We start from the raw sequence: 18,410 nt of genomic DNA on the forward strand, positions 1-18,410 counted from the left end.
GCATTACAATTTGGAAACTTTTCAGGAAAGTGCTGGGTTTACTTTAATATCAAATGCCTATTTTTCAGTCGAAACCTTTATCTTTATAACGTAAGCCCTATAAGTTTTATGTTTTTGAAAATAATGTTTTGCCAAACGATAAATGGCTTAAATTGTTTCAGAGGAGCTTTGCTATCGTTTTTAACGGTTTCGTATTACGATCAGACGAAACTTTATCTACCCTTTTTGGCTTTAGTTCGGAGAATATGGCGGTTAGTTTTCGTTACCTTTGAAGCTTTTTACACAACACTGCACTACAATTTCTTGGAAATTTTCAAATTTACCAAATGCACTTGCACGATAAACTTCTTTTATGTAGTGATTTTCTATTACGTCTTTTTATCTTGAAAACTTTTTTCAATCCATTAGACTTTTGCCAAGTATGCTACTTGCCATATCGTTTGTGATTATTCTTCCACTTCTAACATCAGGGCCGATTTATAAGATGCGACTACAAAAATTGCTTACTGCCTGTAGAAACAACTGGCATTATAACGTATTTTTCATTCAAAATTTTCTTCCATTTAGAGATTCGGTAAGAACAAAGTCGCCAACTATATGTACTGAGCGACTGAGAAAGTGATGGGGTTACGTTTAGACTCGAAATAGTTTAATCCCGTGCTCAGATTTAAATCACTTGTTTCAAAAGGACAGAGTAGCAATCCATAGGCCTAACATAATTTCGAATACAAAGTAAAATAGTGGCTTTTATGAAACGTAATTATCAACCGAAGTTTAGTACAGTGGTTCATTATATCATGTCCTATTTTCTCAAAATGACGGATAGAATGTGTCTCTCATTTTCTTCTCGCTCGACCGCAAATTTAACTAATTTCTTTCATAACTAATTCGATGATATTATTCCAGTGCTTCCCTATTACTTGGTACGTCGCAGTTGACGTTCAGCTCTTTTTCGTAGGAATTGCGTTTCATTACTTTTTCCTTAAGTAAGCGTATTGTTTCTATACCACAGTACAAATAAATTTAGATGGGAATAATTTGCATTTTAGCTGTGATAAATTGAAATAATTTTGTACGTAGATCCGAACTGCGTGGAAGGTTGTTTCTCTTCGCTATTGTGACAGTATCCTCTTTATTGATAGCGTTCTTCACGTATTACAAGGAATTGCCTCCAGTTCTTGTATCTAAGTACATGGATCTGAAGTATGTAACTTTCTATGGAAATTAGTACTGTACAAACTTATTCTAGGAATATTACCCCTAAAATTTAAATGAAGGGATGTACAATGCGTCATGTAATGATAAAGTTTCAAATTGAGAGCACGGGACCTTTTGCATTTTGGAACTTTTTTAAATAGGCCTAGTCTTATTACCCTAAATTTTCCCCACTCCCGACCTAACCTAACCTTTTCAAACTTTAGTATACGCATTTGATATATATTTTTTAAAATTTCTATACAAAAATAAGTTTAACAAAACCAAAAATATATGTTAATAAAATATTTTAAAACAGATATATGCAAAATTTCTTTGTGTACGTGTATGGCGCTTCGTACACCCATATTGGACCGTATTCGGTGGGTCTCTTCTTTGGCAGTTATTTGGCCAGAAACCAAGAACGAAAATTTAATCTGTCAATGGTGAATGTTGATACCAGTCGTGACTTGCTTTATATTAACACGCATTAACATAAATTTGTTTTAGGTCTCCAGCGGACTTTTATGGTTAATAACCATTGGTGTGTCTTTAATTATGATAAAGGCTGTTAAACCTTGGAATAACGGTGTCCCATGTTCTACATTGGAAGCCGTTATGTACAGTAGCTTGACACGAACCGTTTGGGCTATTTGCATGGCGTGGATCGTCTACGCTTGTATAATTGATAAAGCAGGTACAACATGACGAATTACTATTAACAGCACTTGCCATAGATACTAGCTCGGTGTTGTCCAAAGTTGCGACACATATTTTGGCCGATTATTTAAATGACAATTTACTTTAGGCCTTCTAATTATGAATGCTTGGAAAACGCTGCAAATGATTGAACGCAGTATTAAAATTAACTCTAATTTAACTAACTTCAGGTCCAATTAGCACAATTCTTGCTTGGAGCGCTTGGCAACCTATACTGAGAATATCCTATCTGACATACATGATTCATTACTTGGTTACTTATTATTTTAACTATTCATGGCATGGACCCATGGACTACACTTACAACTATCACGTGAGAATACTGATTCACATCACAAATATTCCATAGAAATAACAAAATATTTATTTTAGATTTTGTCTTATTTCGGAATTTTGTCCATATCATTGATTCTGTCGGCCATTTTCCAAGTCTTGTTCCAAGCTCCAATGATGGAACTTGAAAAATTGGTCTGTGATTTTATCCAATCAAAGAAGTTGAAAGGAAGGGGTAAAGAAAACCAGAGAATAATTTTGAAATTTAATGATAAGTCAAAATGAATTTTATAAATAAATTAATTTGGGATTCAAGTGCAAATGTTGATGAAGAAATATTAATAACACCCATTTATGGTCTTTTCGTCAATTGGTTTTTTGTGCACGCGAGAAGTGACCAGCCAGCCGTCTTCAAAGTATTGTTTAATAATACTTTTCCGCACAGAAAGTTTTTGAAAAGTGAAAAACGTTCATTCAAGACTTTCAAGTGAAGCTACTTTTGCATTCCTAAATTTCTAATTTGTAAATAATGTAGGTTTTTTCAGTAACTACCGATCGATTTAAATACATTTTTTAATATTATTAGAGCTAAGCAGGTTTCAGATTTTTGGAGTACAGACATGGAGATAAAAGAAATTCATAAATACTCGATTCGAGTACCGTACACTCAGCTCAAAATCCAAAATCGATCCCAACTTTATTTTTTCGGGGATATCTTGAGCCCGATTAATATTTTAACACTACGAACTCTAGTTGACCAACCAGATATACTTCATGACGTTGTATTTTTGTCCCCCGACCAAAAACGTTTGGCTTTTCATAGGGGCGTTAGAAAATATTTGGTTCGTTGTGATCTTTTTTGTATAGCCTGGTATACTGATTCTGGTCGACAGTTTCTAGTTCCCATTTTCGAAGTCTCGCCTCATCGCGTGACATAACTTACTTAAGAATATTATGCGGGCCTTAAAAGAACGGCCTTTTTCTAAATCTAAGAGGAAAAATAAAAATAAAAAATAAAAAATAAATTATCTTTTATTACAAAATAACTAGCATTTAAATAGTCTTAAAAACGTGGACCGCACGTCATTGGTTTAGTTACGTCTGCTATATTGAACCACAAACACCTACGGCAGTAACAGAATTGATTGGTTGAATTCTCACAGCCTGTAAGAGGTTCGATTTAGCAGACGCCACTAAACCGATGGCGGATGGCGCAGTAGTCCACGTTTTAAAGATAATTAAATGCTAATTATTTTTCATTTTTATTTCTCCTTTTATATTTTGAAAAAGCCCGTTCTTTTAAGGTATAATGTTATGATACTTTTCCTTTAACCAATCAATAGGCTTAAGTGGTTTAGCCGGTTTTCTCATGCATGGTAAACAGCTCAATTATCCCAAACATTGCGCTCTAATGGTTAAATGCGAAGAAAGTTTTTATTTAAGTTTTGATCCCGAGAAAAGCTAGGGCAAGTCGAATTATAATCCAGAAGTAAATTGAAATAAATTATCAAATGTTTAAGAATTGTGGTCAGAGCTTTATATTTCAAGGAAAATTATTTATATCGAAATTTCAAAACTCGTATCCAAACCAGAAAAGACTGGATATCCCATATTGGCTGAATCATAATTACTAAATTAGAGGCCTTAACGTATTAATTAAGCAAACGAACTTCTGTAGATTGAGTTAAACCTCAATTTCATGTTCGGGTATGGAACCAGAAAAAACCGCAATGCAGAAATATTGCGAGATACGATTCATTAAGGGATATTCAGAACATGACATCGCGTGATAGGGTGAGAGAATTGATTGATATGCGTTCTTATGAGGCATGAAGTTCAGAAGAGTGGAATTATTTATATCTCCGCAATTCTAGTTAAGTCTAGTTTAGAAAGACGTTTATTCTGACGTTGATATTTTTATTTTACAGTTAATTCGACACATAATTCATTACCCATACTCATGCAATAGACCTTTACGGTTTACCCCATAATTAATAATATCAATTGTCACTTCGGAGTTAGAGTCACCTTTACCTTGTGAAAGGATTTTTTTAATTGGCTAGATATTCGAAACCCAATTGCGCTTCGAAACTATTCACATATCCCGATGAGATGAATATGGAATCACTAAAGACTAGGTGAGTTTTGGAATGTTCATTTCCAATTAAATATGATCATAGATTCATATGATATGTTCCATAAGTTTGTCACTGGTAACTTAGAAACTGGAGCTTGTCATGAAGTGACGTAGGTTATAGATTCGAGGTAAAGCGATGCCTGGTGAGGCGCTGTCAAAGGCTTAATAATGTAGACTAAATAGGAAGATGGAAGTGCTGCAAAATTAACCACCGAGTGTAGGACTTCAATTCTCGCTTGTCGTTCTCGAACTAGCTCTAAGTAGTAAGTCTCTAGGATTACCAAGTAGAAGAAGTGTCATAATTATGGAACCTATTTTTTAAACTTATGATACAAAGCGCGGGTCCAGCGGGTCCTCTACAAGGCGACTTTCCCCCTGTATTCCTGTTTTGGCTTGGTAAAGGCTAGTGGGCGGGATTTATAAGTGCACTTATAAATCCCGCCCACAAATGCCTCCTGCCTTCGCCAAGCCAAAACTGGAGTTCCTAAGAAAAGTCAATTTGTAGGGGACCCGCGCTTTGCTTTAAGTAAAGAACGATGTTGCTAATATTATGGCCTAGCCGTTGGGCCATCTTGTTTATATAGCCTTATTTGGTATGCTAATGTAGAAATAGAATGACACCACATAAAATCTCTACAAAAGGTGACCTAGAACTATTCTGTTTACCGAGTTTTCCTGCACATGGTGTGAAATATTAAACAGGAAATCCTAATGGAAAGTAAAGTTCGTGACTCCTGTTTCATGTCCATATACCATCTTAGCCCCTTCGTAAAGCCACGTCAATCTATATCTATATAAATCAAAGTCCTGACTGACTGACTGACTGACTGACTGACTGACAGACTGACAGATAATCAACGCCCAGCCCAAACCGCTTGCCCTAGAAGGCTGAAAATTTGCAGGAACGTTACTCATAAGTAGTAGGCGCGTACTAAGAAAGATTTTTCCAATCCGCCGCCATCTTAAAAAATGGCGCCCAGAAATGTAAAAAATCTTCTCTATGCAATTAAGTACGCGCGTTTCAACCGATTTCACAAATATTTAGTACACTGGTTTGCTTTAACCTTAAGACGGGCTGAATGGTCTTTCGGGTTCGATTTTTCGCCATCTTTTAAAATGGCGCCCAGAAATGTAAAAAATATTCTCTATGCAATAAAGTCCGCGCGTTCCAACCGATTTCACAAATATTTAGTACAATGGTTTCCTTTAACCTATAGACGGGCTGGATGGTATTTTGGGTTCGATTTGTTGCCATCTTTTTAAATGGCGGCCAAAAACTTAAAAACCCTTAATGTCCGCCTGAAAAGTAATAAAAAATATCCCGACGGGCTGACGGACTGTGCCGAGTGCCTTCGCTTCTAGGGTGCCACAAAAATATTAGTCATCAGTAAAATCTACACATTCTTTATATCATTTTAGATGGAAGTTCTTATTACACGCGAGCGACGCCGCGGGTAACGGCTAGTAATCTATATAATCATAGAAACAATACGACAGAATTGTATAGATTATTTTCGTGTCTATTTATAGTAAATATTTAATTTTTAGCAATGTTCTAACATTGTACAAATGGATCGATACCCTTAAATAAATACGCGCCCAGATCGACAGAAACTTCATTTTCCCAAAGAAGCTAAGGTGATTAAACGGTACTACCAATAGCAAATGGAAATAACAGAATGTGAGACAGTTTGTAAAAATCATACCAAAAGTATTCTAATTTTATATACATTTGATTAACTAACTCCAAGAAGTGATATCTAGTTTATTAGGGAGAAGGTGTAAGATAACTAAGTATTCGCGCGCCATAGTCTCAATCCCCCTTTCATAATACAAGGGGGGCGTAAAAGGAGGCCACCGGGCTATTTCGCCTCTCCTCAGTCGGAAAATATGACTGTAATTTTCGTCATTCGCGTCGCGCTGACGTGGGTTTTCAATGCTGGTTGTTATTAAGAGGCGGGGATTAACTCCGGACCTACGTTTGGAATGGAGATAAAGCTGGAAATGTGGCGCGAATTTATACCTTCTCCCTAATAAACTACATATCACTTCAAGCTAATTCGTTTGACAGAGTACTCGATTCGGATTATGAATAAGAGATTTACTATTCGATTTGGTTTGAAAAATCACTATTCGCACAGTCCTAAAACCTATGTACTCCCGGTAATACTTGGAGAAAGCTTCATTAGAAGTACTTTGGTTGAGTTCTTCTCAATGTTGGGACGCAGGCGAACCCCTAGCCATTAAGCCTGTAAAGAACGTTATATTTTAGACGCCTGTAACATTGCAGCTTTATTTAACAATCCTCAAATAAGAATTGTTTTATTGAATTTGAAAGTTGTGAAAAAAAATTGTTTCAAAGTAACAACCTGAGTGTTTAGTGTCTACAAAGATAGGAAACTCTTCACGGTTTCCACTTTCTTAGGGTAGCTTAGCTAGTAACATAATAGAGCTCTTATTGCTCGACCAAAGAACTTAGTTACTACTACAGTCTTGTCCAGTTACTTCCTTTATATGTATTTGCTTTTGACGCACCAATTGCTAGATCGATGCCCGCTTGAATATAGATCATTATTTTAAAGCTACCAAGATAGTCGGGCGTTTGCGGTTAGAACTCAATTTTTGTGTCGGAAAGCTGTGGAATCCAACTTGAACAGGTAGGGACACTTAACCTTGGTTTTGGCTTTATTAATTATAATTAACTCTTAAGAAAAATTTCCGTATCCTCTTGATGATTAAGTGCGGTAGTTATTTTGTAATAATTACACGTAATGCAAATTTTATCAAGCCACCGAATTTTTTTAGGGTAGGATCTTCAAGGTTTGAGTGGAATTAGTCAATGAAAACACAAGATACAGAAATAACTAATGGGGAACGTTAAATTCTAGCAAAAGTTCATAGATAGAAACCAAAAGTATACTTCGTTCACAGTTCTCAGCCTTGTATGTAAAATGAGAAACAAACGACCCTTCTCTCTACATCTACACGAACCAAGAAATTATAGAAGAGCTTTCTTGAGGTTAAAGGCTTATAGAAAAAAAGTACTCTATGGTGGCGATCCAAACGTTATTTCTTGGTAGTATCGGCTACTAGATTGAGGCTATTTACGCATGCTCCCTGTGCTACGGTCGTTAAAGTAATAATACGCAGAGGGGGTCGACACTATTCTGAGGGTAAATGACCGGGGTCTCTCATAGGGCGCTTCAATAAAGTGTATTTATTATTTCTATTCATGAACTTTGGTTGCTAGTCAGAATATTGTTTTTGTGGTTTTCTGCCTTGGCGTAGGTTTTAACAATCTCATAAAGCATAAGAGCATGCCTCTTCAATTAACCAAATAACTACTTTCCACCAGATATAAATCAATTACTGTACTATAGGACTTTATAATGTTTAAAGAAGCATAAACATATTGAAAAATTATTTTATAGGGCTAGCTACCGTTGCCATTGTTACCATAGAAACAGTCACTTCTGTTAATGGCCGCCACGCACTAAAAAAGCTGAACGTGACGTCACAATTATGCAAGTCATATTTTTATCCTAGAAGGATGCCTAATAGGAACAATATGAGTTTAACCTTTGGAGCTATTGGGGTGAGATACCTTTAAATTCTAATCGAATTCATTTCGTCTGCTACAATTGGATTTGAACCCTTGTTCATTAAGCCTCATCGGGAATAAGACGGATTCGTGAAATGTATTGCATTATGTTAAATACGGTTTTATTTTTCAAATTAGGCTGCAATGGAGCACCCTATGGGACAATATTGTAAAGAAACAGCATCGTACATTGGAAAACTGCTGAACATTAGGTACAAAACTAAGCGTTTCAACTTTTAGGAATTTCTAGTCGCAGTAGCATGGACGAACTAATTGTTCCAAAATACACGTTTCTGAACCGCTGAAGTTTTACTGTAGAATACCTTAATCCTAACAATCTATAACCCAATCATAACAATTAAACTATATCCTAACCATAATAAACTATAACCTAACCATAATAAACTATAACCTAACCATAATAAAATATAACCTAACCGTAACAACTTATAACCGAAGAATTAACCTAACCATAACACTAACCTTATCGTAAATTATCCCTGACCAAACCTTATTTAACTCTAACCTAACCTAATCTAACTCTAACCTAACCTAATCTAACCCTAGCCAAACCTTATCCAACTCTAACCAAACCTTATCTAACTCTAACCAAACCTAATATAACTCTAACCAAACCTAATCTAACCCTAACCAAACCTTATCTAACCGTAACTAAACCTTATCTAACTCTAACCAAACCTAATCTAACCCTAACTGTTGTATATATAGAAATAGATCATACGAGATTGTCTAGATGGCGTAACTGGGTATTAGTTATAACTTATACCGCTAGGTGGCTAGGGGCTTCCTAAACAAGAAAGGACGGAACGGGCACTTAGTTTGTGACTACCTCACTGAGAGGTTAGATTTTAATTATGTAATAAAACTCTTTTAAATTAAACTAAGTCTATTTATTGTATCCACCACAACATGGTGATAGAGGTGGGATGTTATTAATAACGTGAAAGTAACCTCAAAAAATTCTACGATCCTACGCTCATCATGGCGTCCTTCAAAGTCCCACCTGAGTTTGAACCCGGCTCTGATCCAGCTACATCATGGGCTGAATATATGGAGAGTTTTCTTATTTACGTCGCTGCAACTAAACTACACGCTGAAACTATAGCAACACAACGAGCGACTTTTCTGCATATTGTGGGCCTTCCTGGACGTCGGCTATACAATACTCTACCAATTAACGAACAAGACGACGCTCGCACATTAGCGGTAATTATCAAAGCTTTTGACGATTATTACCAACCTTATAAGAACCTGACATATCTCCGTTACAACTTTCTACAAACTAAACAAGTTCCCAATCAATCTATCGATCAATTCGTCACTGATTTAAGGACCAAGGCCCAAGGCTGCGAATTTTTAACTTTAACGGATTCATTAATAGCTACGCAAATAGTATGTGGCATTAGAAACGAGAAGCTTCGCAAAGATTTATTAGCTACCCCTAATCTCACTTTGGATACTGCCGTGAAATTATGTCAAGCCGAGGAAATAGCAACACGCCATGCACAAGTCATGAGTCAAAACGGTGGCCATAATGGTCCAGAAACAGCTGATGCCAACATTATGCAATCACTTCATGCAATAGAACGGCAACTTCAAGTTTGTTATTGCCTAACTCTACATCAAGAATTGGATAGTATCGATACGTATTCTACACTCCCCGCTAGTGATGATATGATCCATGATCAACTATTGCTCTGTGATTTACCGCTTGTATTTAAAATTGACACGGGCTCGCAAGTGAATATTATATCTCAGAAGATCTATGATTCATTACCTCATGCTACCCGTCCACTTTTGCGACAGCCTATTTATAAAATAAAGGCCTATTCCGGACATCAAGTACCCATTCTTGGTATGATGGATGCCAGTTGTTCTTCGTCTATAGCTCTCGGTCAGTTTACATTCTACGTAACTACTCAAGATCGAACTCCTATCCTTGGTGCGGCAGCTGCTCAACAACTTGGTATAATTGAACATCATCAGTTCCCTCCACCTCAAACCCAAGTGAAATCTGTCTCAACACTTACGCCAACCCCACATACCGCGGTCCAGCATACCGTAGAAGAAATAGCCCAGCAATATCATACACTTTTTGACAAAGTGGGCAAACTACCGGGAATACACGACATTAAATTAAAACCTTATCCGACTCCATCGATTAGCGCCGCTCACAAGATACCTCACGCCTTACGCGAACCTGTGCGTCAAGAGCTCGATCGAATGTTGAAACTAGCTATTATCACTCCGGTATCGGGACCTTCTGAATGGGTTCATCCCATGGTGGTGACCCCAAAGCCGAGACAAGCCCATGAACCCATTGCTGTGCGTATATGTATGGATCCAAGAAAATTAAATTCTTCAATTAAACGAGAGCCGTTCCCTTTACCTACGACGCAGGAGATCTTCGCCTCATTATCCGGGAAGACCGTCTTTACCGTACTAGACGTTCAAAGTGCCTTTTGGCATATTCAACTATCGGAAGCCAGCTCTCAATTATGCACTTTTGCTACTCCTTATGGGCGTTTCCGATATTTACGTTACCCCAATGGATTGGTCACGGGCTCCGAGGTTTGTCAACGAACTTTACGAACTATATTTCCAATCGAAGAATTTCCACAAGTACAAATTTCGACTGACGATTTTCTAATATCCGACGTAGATCTCCCTACTCATAAAATATCGTTAATTAAGGTATTTCAACGAGCCCTTGAAAACAACCTATGTTTTGGTACGAGAAAAATGTCACTGGCAGTCAATCGGGCAACCTACTTGGGCCATATTGTAACCTCTGATGGTGTTGAAGTCGATCCCGCAAAAGTGGGAGCTATTTGTTCTCTACCACCTCCGAAGGATAAAAAAGCTCTTCAGAGCTTCCTGGGAATGATAAATTATATCACAAGATTTCTACCAGGAGTCAATGATGATACCGTTCCCCTTCGCCTCTTGCTTAAGAAGGATGTCATATATCAATGGGAAGAGGAACATCAGCAACATTTCGACTCTCTTAAACGACTCGCTTCATCAGCTCCAGTCCTTGCCTATTTTGACTCATCTAAACCAATAACATTATCCGTTGACGCTAGCCTAACGGGACTGGGTGCAGTATTATTACAAGAAGGGAAACCAGTAGAATATGCTTCTACCACCTTAACTCCGACTCAATCTCGTTATTCGCAAATAGAAAAAGAATTACTAGCCATTGTATTTGCCTGTGAACATTTCAATTACTATGTAGCTTGCACTAAATTTACTGTACAAACTGATCACAACCCACTCTTGGCTATTCTCAAAAAACCCATTCATCTCCTTACTCCTAGACTTCAGAGATTGACAATGCGTCTCTTCCGGTACCAGATGGAACTTGTATATGTACCCGGATCTCAGCTGTACATTGCTGACATGCTCTCTAGATCGCCACAACCTCATACATTAGTTAATACTGATCTCTTGGAGGGCCCTTCAGCAACAGTTTACGCCCTTTCGACACTGTTGCCCAAGCAACAAGACCACTTCCGAACTGCCACGGCGAACGATCCAGACTTGAAAGAAATTATGACTTTTATTCACACCTCCTGGCCTAAAACATCGAAACAACTCTCAACACAACTGAAGCATTATTGGCCTTTCCAAGACGAGTTGCATATTGACCAGGATTTAATCTACAAAGGTCACACCTTGGTGGTGCCACAAGAACTACGATCAGAAGTTATTCGAGAAGTTCACGGCGCTCACCAAGGAATTAACGCTTGCGTTGCGGTTGCTAAATTGAACAATTTTTGGCCGGGAATGCACACTGATATAACAACATATATACAAGCTTGCGATGTTTGCGGTACTAAAGGTGCAGTCAATCGCGCCATGCCTATGACACCGTACCCAATTCCGTCACTACCCTGGGAAATGGTTGCAACAGACTTATTTCATGTCAATTCCAGTACATATATCATACTCGCCGATTATTATTCTAAATTTGTGGAGGTCAAGGAATTAACTCAAAGCACATCCAACCACGTTATAAACTTTCTAAATCAAGTATTTGCACGACATGGTGCACCCCAACGGCTTGTGTCCGATAACGGTCCACCTTATAATTCGGCTCAATTTAAACACTTTTTGGAGCAATGGGGAACCATTCACATAACTTCATCACCACACTATCCTCAATCAAATGGGTTTGTTGAGAGAATGGTTCAAACCATAAAAAATTCAATAATCAAGACAAAACCGGCCAACAAGGACTTGCAATATGTTATCCTGACTCATAATTCTACACCTCGCGGCTCATTACCATCTCCCGCTGAAATGCTCATGGGAAGGCGCCTACGTACATGCGTAACAACTAATTATAAATCACTACTACCTCGCTATTCTACAGCTAAAGAACGCAAAATATTGCAAGAAAGACAAGATGCCATGGTCGAACACGCTAATAAGATTTCAAGGGAAATCTCCCTCCTCTACAACCCGGAACAAGAGTGAGATATTACGACAGCCATCGTAATTGGTTGCCAGCAACAATTATCTCTAGAGCGTCTGAACCACATTCTTATAATATTCGTACAGACCGTCACCAAATCTTTCGTCGTACCAGAACCCAATTAAAATTAAAAACGGAACCCTTATCTTCTCCTCTTACTACACTAACTTCATCAGGCCATACTCCTTCGTCCACATTGTCGGCAACGTTAATGCGAACAATAGCATCACTACCCACCACAACACCATCGCTTCCTGCAATAAACACAATCAACTCACCAGCTTCGACATCGATTCCTGCTACGACTATAACCCACTCAAACGCTACTCCACCGCTTTCAAGAACAACAACAACAACAACCTACTCAACAGCTTCGATACCTCCCCCTGGGACGACTCTAAATCAAACACCAACTACAACAGCTCCAGTACAAACTCAACCTAGTGAAACAACACTGGGTACCTTACCATTATACCAACCTCCTGAACTGACTAAGACTCCATCTCAACAGTCTACTTTGCAAATGCATCATCGACCGCAACACTTAGCAGCACAGAATATTGCGCCACTGACTCATCAAAGCAACTCACCTTGTCTACCTTTACAAACATTTACCAAATTGACACCACAAAGGACAACATCAGAACATCCTTTCACAGTGACAGGACCACCATCTCATTCTCATCCGTTCCCCCCTACACGGTCCGGCCGCATACCCAAAATACCGATCCGTTTCCAAGATTAACTAATCTCCGGCGTACATTTAATGATAATAACAATGATTTATTAGTATTGTATGTATACAAGCAACTAGGAATGATATCGGATTATCTTGTAGATAAGATGTTGTATAACTTAACACTTTTGGGAAAAAGAAAGATGTTGGATGTCGTATAACTTAAAACCCTTAGTATAACTTAAAATTTTTAAGGAAAAGAAAGATGTTGTATATATAGAAATAGATCATACGAGATTGTCTAGATGGCGTAACTGGGTATTAGTTATAACTTATACCGCTAGGTGGCTAGGGGCTTCCTAAACAAGAAAGGACGGAACGGGCACTTAGTTTGTGACTACCTCACTGAGAGGTTAGATTTTAAATATGTAATAAAACTCTTTTAAATTAAACTAAGTCTATTTATTGTATCCACCACAACACTAACTAAACCTTATCTAACTCTAACCAAACCTCATCTAACCCTAACCAAACCTTATCTAACTCTAACCTAACCTAATCTAACTCTAACCAAACCTAATCTAACCTAAAACACACCATGCATCAAAAACAATTAAAATTTCTATAGACTTGTGAATATGGCGGTCTTGCTGTCTTATCTCAATATACAGGGTGTATCTTCAGATACACCCTGTATTTCAACATTCTATTGCAAAATGCCTTTTGTTGCTGAAACACTTTCTATACTTTTTTTGTACGCTTAACAACGTCAACATAAAAAATAACGCCAAGCCTAATGATTGGTTTATTCCTCCTACGAGTTCAGCACCAAAATCGAAGAGTTGTCCGTCGAAGACCTTTCTTTGTACGATGGAAAAGGAAGAATAGGAGAAGTAAGTCCTCAGTACGATTTACTTTCCTTCACCACGTCCATGATCAATTTACGCTGATCACATTCAGGGTCTTAACTTCATTATCTTGTTAATTAAGTAATTGTTTTATTTTAGGAGTCGGATGTTTTCTTAGTACCAGTAGATAATTGGTTGACTAATTACTGGAAACACTATCAGTTCAGCACCGTAGTATGGTCATCAACAACATTAGTAATATCTGGCACTCCGAAAGTTAAAGAAAACCATAATGTGACCAATATACCGGTGGAACTACCAGTGAGTTATTGAAATTTAACTTCGATAATAAATATAATTTTCTAAAAAATATGTCCAACAATGTTCTTCGGTTCTAGGTTTTATTGACTATTGTACTAGCTGCAATTATTGTATCGGTATTTATGTTATCTGTTTCGATTATCCATAAATACGCTATCAAGTCGAGACCTCTAAAACATGGGTCATATAGAAAGTGCATTTCTCAAGTCATCTCGGACTCTATGCTCTTAATATTACCATTAATTCAAAAGGGTAAGTATTTTTAGTGTAGCTATAAATGGACTTGACATGAGCAATTACCATAAGGCAACCAAGGATGATGTGGGGAGAATGCGAAACCGCTAATTGTGTAACAGCTCAGGTCCGGTGGGACGCTATAAAATAGCGGAGGAATACTCGGAAGAATGGGGACCGGTCTACCTGATTCATGTGACATTTTTCCGAGTATTCCTCCCCCATTTTCAATCGTCCCACTGGACCTGAGCTGTTCTGCAGTTACCACGCCTATTTCTCTCAGATTTCGTGCCATCCCCATGTCAACAGGGACTCAGTTCAGTTCTTTTCGACGCGAATCCATGGAGAGTATCCTTGTAATTGTTGGGTACTAATTGCATAGAAGTAAGCGTTCACTCCTATCTTTCAGGACAGTTTTTAAACCCCCAACAAACTTTTGTTACTTTAGAATTTTCAATTTTTGCCGTTAAATGTGCCTCCAGCTGCGCATTTTTGTCAATAATCATATCACTATATCTATTAACTTTTTCATACAACTTGGTATTTGATTTTCCAGAAATTCCTATCATTTCGACAGTGAACCTGACTTCATTACGAATTTTGTTTGCATTTTGGTTATCCGCCATGAGCATTGTTTATTGGCATATATGCAGTTCTTTCAAAGCCGATGCCACAACAATCCAATATTTGAAAGTTGATCAACTTACAGATATATTACAACACCGGAGTGTCACCCCAAAAATATTGTACAATTCTGGAGAACATTTATTGATAAAGGAACGAGTATGTTAATTGAAAATCGCAATTAAAACAATAAAAAAGTCATTGTACCATTTCGTTGTCACAGGCTCGTAGGGATCCAACAATAAAAGAAATTGCTAAAACAATTGACGAGAAGCTGTCGTACTTTAGTGACGTAGTTGAAATGATTGACCTTGAAGTATACGAGGAAATTTCTCGTGGAAACACGTTTTTGATTGCAAATGGTTTAATATACGAGATGGCATCGTGCATTCCCTTGAGCGAAGCAAAAATCGGAGAGATTACGATCTATTTTTCAAGAAAACACTTTTTCGAAATGGATTACTCTTTCCTTATAGACAGGAATTTGTCTTCATCAGTTTCTGAAATAATTAACATTGGGTGAGTGTTTGTCCACAGATTTAAAAAAAATGAAATACTACGAAGGCGCTCAAATGTTTTATTGCTTGTCTCCCATACGACCGAATTCCCATTCGACCGAAACCGTCCCATTCGACCGAAACCGTCCCATTCGACCGAAACCGTCCCATTCGACCGAAAAATACCGCACTTTGGCGGATTTTGAATTCTGTCCAATGGGACTAAAATCTATGCTTAAAGGTAACTGTTTTTGTGGTTTATTTTTTAATAATTTTTAGTGAAATTAGTTTCTTCAGAATATTTTAGAAAAGGTGGTAGCTAATTAAAAGGAGAATATTTTGGAAAATGTGGCAGCTAAATAGTAGGAGAATGTTTTGGAAAAGGTTTCAGCTAATTAATAGGAGAATATTTTGGAAAAGGTGGCAGCTAATTAGTAGGAGAATGTTTTGGAAAAGGTGGCAGCTAATTAGTAGGAGAATGTTTTGGAAAAGGTTGCAGCTAGTTAATAGGAGAATATTTTGAAAAAGGTGGCAGCTAATTAATAGGAAAATCTTTTGGAAAAGGTGGCAGCTAATTAATAGGAGAATGTTTTGGAAAAGGTGGTAGCTATTTAAAGGGAGAATATTTTGGAAAAGGTGGTAGCTAATTAAAAGGAGCATATTTTGGAAAAGGTGGCAGCTAATTAATAGGAGAATGTTTTGGAAAAGTTGGTAGCTAATTAGTAGGATAATGTTTTGGAAAAGGTTGCAGCTAATTAATAGGAGGATATTTTGGAAAAGGTGGCAGCTAATTAAGAGGAGAATGTTTTGGAAAAGGTGGTAGCTATTTAAAGGGAGAATATTTTGGAAAAGGTGGTAGCTAATTAAAAGGCGCATATTTTGGAAAAGGTGTCAACGAATTATTGGAACCAAACCAAACCTAACCAAACCAAACCTAATCTAACCCAACCTAACCTAACCTAACCTAACCTAACCTAACCCAACCCAACCCAACCCACCCGAAACCAAAAAATTAAAATTTTAATTTAGAATTTAAAGACATTGATGGAACTACCATTAAGACTCTACTTCATTTTAAGCACAATTAGTTTATTAATTCTATATATCTCTTGCCTTGAAAGGAATGAAAGTGAGCGTTATAATTAGTATCACGAAACATTTACTTTCAATATTATTAACATACCTTTCGGAGATTCGAACCAACAAGCTATCGCTTCGCAGTCCAACATCGTATCCACTACACCACCGAATCGCTGACGGCCACAGTGTTTCAAGTTATATTCATGTATTTTTGGGGGCATATTCGGACGATTGGGATTTCGGTCCATCGGGAATATAGCCATTGGGCTGGAAATCTAAAATCATTGCGGGATATTCGGTCGAATGGGATTTCGGTCCATTGGGAATTCGGTTCTATGGGATAGTACCGTTTTATTACTAGGCTATTGAAACTACTTAGATTTTTTTAACGAAATCAGGGATAGATTTAATTTTAGAAGTAGGAATGGAGTACAGGGCGCGCGTCAAAGTCCCGGACCCCTTCCACGGGACGGAGGGGTATGAAAGAAGAGGCGGGTCATAGCGACAGAGGTAATAAGGAATTGCGTAATTTTCGCCGTCCCCGTCAGCAACGTCATCAAAACGTAGTTTAAGTGAGCCAAAAAGATAATTTAAAATTTGCGTTACGGGTTGGAGGGAGGGACTCTATACTGGGCTATGAGTCGGACTTTAGTAAATACTAACCGTTCTCCATTCCTACTTCTAAATTTAAATCTATCCCTGGTAGAACTTACTGAGGTTATATACTTCCCTAATGAAATATTATAGGCTCATGAATATATTCGAAACGAAGACATTTGTTTACCTGTTTCATAACTGCAAATACGTCGTGTACTTCAAGAATGTCTGGCAAGAAACGGTCACTAAGGATTTCAAACTGGCTTTCAAAAATTTAAGTGGAACATTTACGATTTTGTTCCTGTCTTCGGTCCTTGCCATGTTTATTTCCATATTTTGTATTTGTGTAAATCTTATGAGAAAGAATAGTTTGGCCCGTTATTATGGTCAGTCTCACTGAATCCAAAATTGAAGGTGTTAGAATTAGATGTGTTTAAGGCAATTTTAAAGCAAGTTTTATTATCACTCTAAGAAAATTACTCCGTGGAAATTGTAAATGGAAAACGGCATGATTTTCGAAACTTTTTACGTCGATAAAACTCAAGGTCCAATGTCCAAAATTCGAAATTCATCAACTTTTGGATTTTTTTTATCGAATAAAGCTTCTGTGCATTTACCTCTACAATCTAACGAATCGTATCAATGCACAATATTCGTATAGAAAGAAAGTAGTGTTCATCAAGTGCGCCAGACTGAGCTAACGGTTTTTTTTTTGGTAAATAGCCAGCTCATTTCAGAGTTTGCGGTTTAATGTACAAAAGCGTTGCGAATTAATTCTCTACTACATGGTTAACGTTTAAAGTTAGACTTTTTAAGCCTTGGATAGTGATGACGGTTTGGAATTTTTTTTTTTAAATTATAAATGTCTTTAATTACCTTGGGATTTGTAAAATGGACCGTCGTTACTATTAAGGAGGTCTAGAAATTATTCGATGTCAATGTAAGTTGAAAATACAATCTTGGATCATACTTCTTTTTGTGTTCGTTGTGAACTAATTTCACATTTTTGATTAGGCTTAGGTTAGGTTAGGCTCAATAGGGATTCGGTTGCCGTCTTGAAGCCTAATTCTTTTATTAGTAGCGATGGTGAGTTTAGAAATAAAACCA

The 18,410-nt window shown here is 37.4% G+C and overlaps 1 protein-coding gene across 1 annotated transcript; it reads left to right on the plus strand.

Moving 5' to 3' along the window:
- Window positions 1-13,666: 13,666 nt before the first annotated feature.
- Window positions 13,667-17,933, plus strand: LOC149678355 (uncharacterized). The gene is made up of 7 exons (XM_089836333.1): window positions 13,667-13,856; window positions 13,929-13,995; window positions 14,110-14,271; window positions 14,349-14,523; window positions 15,062-15,288; window positions 15,353-15,648; window positions 17,454-17,933. The coding sequence occupies exons 1-7, from the start codon at window positions 13,741-13,743 to the stop codon at window positions 17,701-17,703; spliced, it is 1,293 nt and encodes a 430-aa protein (XP_089692459.1). The 5' UTR covers window positions 13,667-13,740; the 3' UTR covers window positions 17,704-17,933.
- Window positions 17,934-18,410: the final 477 nt, after the last annotated feature.

This window comes from Phalangium opilio, unplaced genomic scaffold, assembly GCF_054372755.1.
Source record: "Phalangium opilio isolate 3A_F unplaced genomic scaffold, DU_Popi_V2 ptg000042l_1, whole genome shotgun sequence".
In the NCBI taxonomy this organism is placed as follows: Eukaryota; Metazoa; Arthropoda; class Arachnida; order Opiliones; family Phalangiidae; genus Phalangium; species Phalangium opilio.